The sequence below is a fragment of the Acanthochromis polyacanthus genome, chromosome 23, assembly GCF_021347895.1.
Source record: "Acanthochromis polyacanthus isolate Apoly-LR-REF ecotype Palm Island chromosome 23, KAUST_Apoly_ChrSc, whole genome shotgun sequence".
Taxonomy (NCBI): Eukaryota; Metazoa; Chordata; class Actinopteri; family Pomacentridae; genus Acanthochromis; species Acanthochromis polyacanthus.
This window is the reverse complement of record NC_067135.1, coordinates 7,758,383-7,768,198: the sequence shown is the minus strand read 5'-3', so window position 1 is coordinate 7,768,198 and position 9,816 is coordinate 7,758,383. Positions and strand designations below refer to the sequence as shown.

The following is a 9,816-nucleotide window of genomic DNA, read 5'->3' as shown; positions in this document are numbered from 1 at the left end:
CACCCAAACAATACATCCTTAAAGTTCTGGTATTTGGAGTAATTTAATGCAGTCTAAAGAGTGAAATTGAAAACAATTTTGAGATAAAACATTTCGGTTTAAAGTTCAAAATTGCTGCCTCTGAAATAAGATAATTGGTCTCTTTTTCATGCCCGTTCACGTCCACTAACGTGTCTAACAGTTTGAACTGATAAGCAGGTACGTTCCAATGGAAAGTATGCTTGTGTGTACAGATAAAATGAATTAGTTCGGCCACTGAATGCTGTCCTAATGTTTGGACGGTAAACACTGACTTTGGGTGGGACAGGGAGTGGGAGCGTTGAGCAATTATGTTTTCCTCAGGTCAGGATATACAGAACTCACACCTTCTTGGACATGAATGCACATGCATATTGTCCAACCGTGATGACACATTGAGATCAGGAAACCACACACAAACATACACATTAAATGGAGTGTGATTTTAGATGACTGAGAGCATGACAAGGTAGCAGAAAGTTGTTGAAAAGTTACAGACTGTAGTGAAACCGCACTAAAGAGTCACTTGTAGTCTGGTTTACAGGTGTGTGTGTGTGTTCCAGTGCACTTGTACATGTGTCTGAGTGAATCACTGTGGATCAAAGATGGCGTGCAAGTAGATCTATGACTTCAGCTCCTCTTACTCACCTTCATCTCAAACGCTCACACCTCCATACGCTCCATATATAGACACTGAGAGGCCATCCCTTGCATGGAGGGCGTAATGGCTGTCAATCACACAGGCCTGTAAACGCTTCAGCTGCGTCGAAGTTAAGGAATCTCCGCCCGAGTGGGTAATCACCGATGATGGTCATCGTCAGGCAGTGACAAGTCAGGGTTTGTTTGTTTGATGAGACGGTGGTGTGGCGGATCTGCAGAAAATCAGGTCGACAGGAAAACCTAAAAGATTTGCAGAGTGAAGAAGGAGCAGACAGAGAATAAAATCACAGACTTACTGTATGACAAGTCTGAAAACAGTGACAGTGTTAAGTCAGCCTCAGGCGACTAGCATGCATCACCTGAAACACTCAGACGGAGAACAGATGTGCTGCTGGTGAGAGTTCAACTGCTTCAAGTCAGCAGTTTTTGAACAAGCTGGAGACCAAAAGGTGTTGCAAGAGAAAGTAGAGAGAGGACAGGAAGTAGAAGGAGCACAAGCTGGCCTCATTTCATGTACAGTAGAGGAGAAACAAAGTCCTGTTTCTGTTTGAAAGGCAAAGTGTTAGGAGTGATGGAACAGAGTTATGATAGCATGTTTTCATTAATGTACACTCACAAGACTAAAAATCTACGTGTTTGTTGCCTTATAATGGGCTTTTTAATGGCATATGATCTACGACACTGTAAAAAAAAGAAAAGAAGTTATTTTTACAGTAAAATACACTACTGTAAAATTACAGTAAAACGGTAAACAAATCTATTGATGCTGTTGATTTTACAGGCAAAAAATGTGCTTCATTCCATATTTTACTGTTAGAAAAAGTTTTAACCTTTATAGAAATTTTAGCCTTAATTGAAAATTTACATTAAAATGCCACATAAAATAAAATGTGTGTGACCTGTTATAAATATTACAACATTTTTCCATTATCAGCACATCAGTTAAACAACAGTTCCAGTCTCATTTTGCATATCAGCATTTCTGTCTCTTCTGACCCACAATCCTTTGCGCAGTCAAAGATACGTCACAGCGTCTCACTCGAGTTACAAGCTTGATCCTCTGAGAATGTACAGACGGGTGATTTCACAACGCAGACAGAGAAATTAGCAACACAATGTTATGATGAAGCAGCATGTTCCAACTGTATGGTAAGGCATGCAGCAGTACAGACTGAAAATAAAAAGTTAAAGTATTGAAGTTTGGATGAGAGGAAATAATCAACCTTGTTGCACTTAGTAGCACTAAGCTAACGGTGGCTTAGAGGGAGACAGTTAAGTGGCTAAATGATTTTGGTGATGTTTTAGTGTTTGGGTTGTGAACTTTGATGAAGTAAAAAGAATAAAAGCAACACACGGCCGGAAGATGAATCAGTTGTTGCTGGCTGGCCATCTTCTGAGAACTAAAATTTTTCTAATGGAGGCTTGTACTTATTATTTAGTGCAGGGGTGTCAAACATGCGGGCCGCAGGCCAAAACCGGCCCTCCAGAGGGTCCAATCAAATCCTCAAAGTGTAAAAATTGCAGAGAAAACATTAACTGCAGGTTGTAAGTCTGTAAACTGTAAATTTTAAATAATTTCTAGACCATGACAAGATGTTTTCATCCTAAAGTAAAAAACTAGATTGCTCTTTTGTCATTTTGTGTCTCATTTATTGATATATTGTCTTGTTTTTTTGTTGTTTGTCTCATGTTTTTGTCGTTTTGTGTTTCCTTCTTGTCTCACTTGTGTTTTTAATCTATTTTTTGTCATTTTGTGTTTTGCTATATTTGTAGCTTTATGTGTTGCTTTGTCGTTTTGGGTTTCCTTTTTGTCTCGCTTGTGTTTTTTTAAAATCTATTTTTGCCATTCTGTTCTTTTTTTTGGCATTTTTTGTCTTATTTGTGTCCATTTTTTGTCGTTTTGGAACTTTTTTCAAATTTTTTCTCTTTTTTGTTTTGTTTCGTGTCGTTCGTCTCATTTTTCGTCGTTTTGTGTCTCATTTTTGTAATGTATTGTCTTGTCAAAACAGTAGATTTTCACTGACATGGGGGTTAAGACAACAACTCCCATGATGCCACGCTGCTTCACAAGGTCATTACACTTGGTCTTTTGGTTGATTGAGAGACCCCTAGTGGCAGAAATGACTAACTTTAGACTGGCAGCCGAGACGAAGCAGGAGACTAAATTATGGTCTGTGAAGCTGCTGAGTTACTGCATTACATCAGCTATTCCTCTGTTTTTTCCTGCTGAGACTTAAAGAGAAAGTTAAAAACACAATGTACAGACAACCGACTGAAGCCTGAAAAGAACGGGACACAAAGACAAACGGTGTGATACATTATCTCTGTTTATTTTCAAGGCCAGGGACAGACAGGATCACATCGTACAATGTAAAGAACAATATTACAGTAATAAATACATGATACACCAGTAGAGAACTTCCTTACAGGCACTAATCACACTTAAGCAGGCACTAGCTGTTTTTACAGTGTCGTACAACAGTAGCTGAGGAGCACTCGTTTGAGCTTTAACGTCACTTTGAGTACTTCAATTTATACGAAGTATTTTTTCCCTCAAATACAGCTTAGAAATACCGCTACTGTAAAATACCAGGGATCTCCTGCCTCAAAAAGGTAAATTCAAGTGTTTTATTTTGATCACTAGAGTGTTAAAATGTAACATGGGGGGCGGTTTCTGCATCTGTTTATTGCATAAAGAATTTATACGAGCTTCAGTAGTGTTGTTCCCTGGTTTAGGGCTTTAAAAAGCATCGCTAACACTAATAAACATACAAAATGCTGGCTTGGACTAGCTGTTGTGGTGCTCTGACACCAGAGAACCAGCATTTGTGCTCTGAGCTTTAACACCAAAGCTACTCTGGGTGTGGAAACCACTCTCTGTCTGTGTTGCAGTATGGTGTTGCTAAATGAGCTAGCTGTGGCTGTAACACAGGAGTATGAGGGCATTATAAAGACGGGGCGACAGCTAGTTTCTAGTTTAGTGGCTGCTGTGTCACTACCTCGGCTCCACAATACTATTACCTTGACATTTTTTATTACACAGTTTGAATAGAGGTTATTATCATGCCTTTGATGATGACGGTGAGGGTTTTGGACTGAAACAAAAAGCACCTACACGGCTGAACACGTTGACTTATCACGCTAAAACAGAAGCCATGCATGAATAAAGTGCTCTGCTGCAACTGAATCTTGATCAAAAATCAGACAAGACGTTCTGCACTGATAAACTGAAGGAACAGACGCGGTGTAACGCGGACATAATAATATCTAACCGCCAGCAGGAATGATTAACACTGCAGGATTTCCACTGAGCACGAGTAAACAAGTAAATCCTACAAAAAAATGACACAAGTGTGGAGTAAGACGCCTCCTCCCTCCATCTTTTAACGAAAATGTACCAGCAGTGGAACAAATTTTAAAACTGGCGCCCCCTTCTGGTCGTATTTAAACTCATCCGCCGAACAAAGACATCAAACTCACTAAAACCGAATAAAAAAAACAAAAACATACCGTCAGCACAGTTGTGACGACACGCACTCACTTCATATAGACACATTTACTAGCAGACACGAGAAACAGTCAGTTTAAATGTCTCATCTAACAGATAGATTCCTGTTTTACAGTATTTACAATGCAGGGATACATATGCAGCATTAAACAGCAGGGTATGCTTTACATCATGTGTGTGTGTGTGTGTGTGTGTGTGTGTGTGTGTGTGTGTGTGTGTGTGTGTGTGTGTGTGTGTGTGTGTGTGTGTGCGCGTGTGTTCCTCAGACCTCCACAGCAGGGTCTGAACCCAGTCCCTGAGCCTGCAGCGCCTCCTCCCTCTTCATCTTCGGTTTCTCCGTCCTCGTGTGCCACACCAGCACCTACAAATCACACAGAAACACAATGAAACACCATAAACACCATTAAAGTCAAACACGTTTGCTTAGAATCACGCTACAGCAAAACTCTGGTGTCCTGTTACTGTAAATGCATTCACAGGTTTAGACTGCTTCATCTACTCGTCACCGAAAGCCAGATGTTTACGTAGGAAATACTTCTGTTCAGTTAACTCCACACGCTGGTTATTTCAGTAAAAGGTTACAACACCATTTACTGCTCATTCTCGCGGGGCTTCTGCAGATAACAGCCAGTTAAATTCAATATTTTTTAATGTCATTTTAATGCTATATTAAAATTTCTGAATCTGGAAACCACCCCTGACCGCCCACGGGCTGCAGTCATTCTCCGAAATCCACATTTTGGTTCAACCTCCCGGCGACTTTAAAAACGACTTTAAAGTTTTTGACAACTTTATCCAACCGACTGGAACAATTATCGCAATGCTTCGACATGTTTACGTAGATGCACATATCTGATGAATCACAGACTATAATTATTGATTATTATATTACTATTGTCAGATATTATTCTTGGAAACTGCAGAAATAATTTTTAATGCCACCGAGAATCAAATTCAATGATTTTTAATGCTATTCAAGGCATTAATTTTCACAAAATAAGTTTAATGACTATTAATGCTTTTTAATGCTGCAGAATCCCTGTTAAAGTGTGTGACTCTGAGAAAGACTGTTGATATTTAGCTAGTTAGCATATTTAGATTAGCTTCTATCTTTCTTCAAAACCTACATAAACATACACTGGACTTGCTGGAATGGTGTGTTGAGGATCAATATAAGCCACTTTTAAAGGTTTCGTGCAAAAACCAGCACAAACAGAGCAGACAGAAAGCAGACTGTGATAAGATATTTACAGAATCTGACAAAAACATTCTGGGCTAGAGTTTCTGACTTCATCTTTAACTAGAATAAAAGACAAAAGCTCCCCCTTAAACACACACAAACTAGACCCTCAGGTCCTTCCTCGGTCGACATGTTTCTCATTATCACACAGACAAACTCGTACTTTGGTGCAGTTGTCCGCTTTGGGTTCCAGTTCGTCCATTGTCACCAGTCCCTGAAGGAAACTGCTTTCCAAGAAGCCCATCGGCGCCTCTCCGTCGAAACAAGCCTCTGGATTGTTCAGGACCAACTTGAGGGACACAGCGAAGCCGGCCATGTCCATCGGGAAAGGGCGACTCGGACGCCAGCCGGTATGGAAGCGAACAACCTGAAACAGATCATCAAAAAAAACACGATTACAACAGTTTAGAATGAAACTAGTTCAATTAACCCTTGTGTCGTTCTGCAGGTCAAAATTGACCCGTTTTAAAGTTTGAAAATGTGCAAAAAATATTTATGTTTTCACAGTGAAACTTCTAATGTCCACATTTTCTACATTTTTGGGAAATCTTCACGTTTTTCAGTGGGAAAAAAAAAGAAATGTTAAAACCGTTTCTTAAGAACTTTCACATAAAAATCAACCAAAATCCAGCGAATTTCGTTGGATTTTGGTTGATTTTTATGTGAAAGTTCTTCAAGAAAATATTAGAAGTTTTACTGATATATATGTAATCACTTTAGACATTTTTAGAGTATTTTTGGAAGATTTTTACTAATTTTTTGAAAATATTTACAAGAAATTTCTCTCCACATTTGGGGGATTTAAAAAAAAAACTTTTAAGGGAAACATTTAAGGAATTATTGGAATTTTCTTCCTGAAGGTTTTGCAAATTTTCTGAAATTTGGGGAATTTTTTTGCTAAATTTTTGGATTTTTTTTCAGACAAGGAAACAATATTTTTTGGTGCCCGTAAATGAGGACAACAGGAGGGTTAAAGTGATTCTGGATAGACAAAAACACTAATTCTATCAAAGTTTCTACAGATATTAGTTGCAATAATGAATTTATGATACAAGACTAGCAGGTGTCAGTTTTAGTGACAGAGATAATCATGTTTATTGATCAAAATATGACACAGATTAGATCACCTTTAGTTTTCTCACCAGGAGTTTGCACAGCTGTAATGACTGCAGCACCAAAGTGAGTAATTTCAGCTGAGTAAGACAGTCAGATGTGGGGAAAAAGCTCTGGAAAATCACTACTTACACGAATATTTGTTTTGCTGGGGAGTCAAACTATATGTAGTCAGCTTTTTATCTGTTAATTTTTATTGAGTAATTGTCCAAAACCTTTTTCAAAACACAGACTCTCTACCTTTCCTCCTTCGACCACAGGCCTCTCATATTTCATCCCTCCAACCAGCCCCACCGGCCACACGGAAACTCTTTGGGTATTCCTCATCTGAGAAGAGACAACGAGACATTAGTGTCACTTCTCGGAATAATAGAGACATAAATAAACACGTTCACACTCCATTACCCACCTCCTCAAATATCTGCAGGCTGTATGTGTTGTCATCGTCAGCAAAGTAAACCACTCCCTGCTGGTTGTCTGATCCCGGCTGAGCCCTTCTGTCCTCTCTCAGCCACCGTAGACCCTCGTTCCTCTGCTCCACTCCACGAGGTTTCAGCCAGCTGGGGTCGTTCTGAGGTGGATAAAGCGTTGAATACCAAACCACAGAAATATGCGTTTGATTCAGACGTGCCGGCGAAAACTAAATCTGCTCCAGTGAATCTCCTACCTCCTGTAGTTTGCGGTCCTTGGCGGTGGGCATGTGTAGGTGAGTGTAGGTGAGGCCGCTCTTCATCAGGAGGTCGCTCACCAGAGGAGTCTTGTGCGGCGAATCCTCCACCACGATCCAGTGGAGCTGAGGAACATGGAGGAAGGTCTGGGACAGGCGAGTCAGCTCAGCCTTCTGCACCAACCTGCACCGGGAGAGAAATCACAGCAATGTTAGACTGGAAAAAATGTGCATATCAGAAGCTTCACTGTGAAAATAGAATTTGTTTTCCACATTTTCAAACTATAAAATGGGTCAATCTTGACCCACAGGACAACACAAAGGTTAAAACAAGTCCCTCCATATTGCTGAAATGTCACTTATTATGTGAATTTATCTTAAATCAAGTGGGATGAGACATTTTAACTAAAATAAGACAAGTAGACTTGGTAAGACTTTGAGTTTTTTCATTGTAGTACAAGAGGAGATGAAGGTCGATGGGGGAGTAAGCAGGAAACGGAGAAAAGGACCTTGCGTATGTCGGAGTGATGACAAATACGGTGGGCATCGAGGGCTTGGCCGCCTGCTTCTGGGGTTGTTTCGTCGCCTCGGACTTCCTCATCTGCTCCTGGAGGCGGTGCAGCTCCCCCCGCAGCCGAGATATGGTTCGGTCCTTGGGCAAGTCATGGTCGGTGCAGTCGCAGCGCTGTCCTGTAGAGCAGAGATGACAAAACAGACAAGAGCAGTTTAAGGTACAAAAGCAAAAGAGAAGTGAGTGAGTGGAGGCTCGAGGCTTCTCTGTGCACAGCAGACGAGTAAGCTTCTACTGACAAAGCTACATCACTGATCATTCAATATTTGTTTATTTAGACTGTTTATTTTCTATCTTGTTTGTAAATATGTACATAAATAACTACGGGAGACGGCTACTGAGTGGCTGATGGTCAAGATGGAGAAGGAGGAAATAAGCCTGTGGTCCGTCCTGCTCCTTTTCGGATATGTTGGGTTATTTTTTTTGTGCTTTGTTTTGTTGTTGTTTTGAACATTTTGATTTGTTTCTGTGGCTTTTTTTTCTCTCACATGTCCAAAAAAAAGCATTCATTCATTCATACTGTAGCCTGTAAGAGAGGCGTTTAGGGAACTTCGGTAAATTTCAAAATTAATAAGCAGATGTTGAGCAAAGAGAGATATTTTGGGTACGGTTTTATTTATATTTTGCTTCTAGAAAGCACTGAAGTCTGGCGAAGGAGAACTTTATTTTGAGTCTTATCTTAATTCAGATTTGTACATTTTCAGAAAGGTAGCATGATGTGGAAGTGAGAGCAGTGCTGTGTTTACATATATATGAAATTGTCTCTATGACCAATTAAATCATTATGATAAATAATCATGATTTCAATACATTTTGACAATAATTCAGCAGCCCTAGTGAGTTGTGGAGAAATACTTTAACAACAGAAAGAGCAATGATAAACAAAAACAGGTACTCTATCAGTAGTTTTACAATTGTTGGCTCACAGGAAGCAACATGACTAAGTCGTTTAATCATTTAAATCCGCTTCCTTCCTTTCTTTTTCATGTTCTTAAGATGCCAAAACAAGGATTTAGTTAAAGCTTTGATGCAGCTGCTAAAATTTAGACATCCATCAATGATTTCTGAACTGAAGACTTGCACTAAATGCCAGTCTCATTTCTTTAATGTCAAAAAACAGTGAGTATTTCTCGACAAATGCAGTGAATTGACACTTTTAGTGCAACTTTCTGTAGTTTTTCCGACTCTGCGCAGCCCTACAGCGACTTGTCTGTTAATGAAACTCACTTTGAGCCTTTTTCTGTGTTTAGACTACTTACCGAGCTGCATCAGTGCATAGACGAGGCCCAGCAGGGAGACCATGAAGTAAAGCACAAAAACAGTCTTCAGCTTCAGCTTCATCCTGGTTGCCATGGTACCCTGACCAGCTGGGAGGACGACAGTAAATATCACAGAAAATATTACTCTCTCTGGTTTTCTTGAGTATTCTTTTTTCTTTCAGAAGTTACTATATATGCTCCCGAGGCTGCTTGGAAGTGGAGAACTAAACTACATGAAAATATGAGCAAAATCTCAACAATTAGCTCGCAAAACTAGCTAAGAGATAAAGCTCTATCATTCAGCAACGTTGCATTTTAATTTATCGAGAGGCTAACAGTAAAAACATTACAGCTGAGGATGTGTTTGCCTGCGGTATTCCTGAGAAGGTCGAGTAGTGGGAATGTGTGTTAAACTTGGTGGTGAAGCAGGGTAAGCTAAGCTATGCTAGCCTGACAGGCAGAACGCAGCTCGAATTTGCGGCTCTCTGGACTCACCGGCGGCGGAAATATCTGCGGACAGAAGCGGCGGAGCGAAGAGCTGGAAGCTTCAGGTCATGTTGGACAGATGTGGTGAAAGGCACCTCACAGCATCAGGACGTCCATTCATTCGGCTCAGCTAGGACATCTCTCTGCAGCAGTGTACCAACAACTTCCGGTTTCAGTGCAGCGCGTTAAAGAGTCTCTCCCGCAACACGGGCAAGCGCCGACATTCCACAAAGCCCCAAAATAATTCATGTAGACAAATATAAGAGCTTTACAATATGAAAAGTGAAACAGGAA

At 40.3% G+C, this 9,816-nt stretch overlaps 1 protein-coding gene across 1 annotated transcript; it reads right to left on the bottom strand.

Annotated features, from left to right (window-relative positions):
- Positions 1-2,989: 2,989 nt before the first annotated feature.
- Positions 2,990-9,714, bottom strand: b3gat3 (beta-1,3-glucuronyltransferase 3 (glucuronosyltransferase I)). The gene is made up of 8 exons (XM_022214912.2): positions 9,532-9,714; positions 9,037-9,144; positions 7,716-7,896; positions 7,207-7,390; positions 6,949-7,110; positions 6,780-6,866; positions 5,590-5,793; positions 2,990-4,547 (listed from the first exon to the last, which is right to left on the bottom strand). Exons 2-8 carry the CDS (start codon positions 9,128-9,130, stop codon positions 4,449-4,451), a joined length of 1,011 nt encoding a protein of 336 aa, XP_022070604.1. The 5' UTR covers positions 9,131-9,144; positions 9,532-9,714; the 3' UTR covers positions 2,990-4,448.
- Positions 9,715-9,816: the final 102 nt, after the last annotated feature.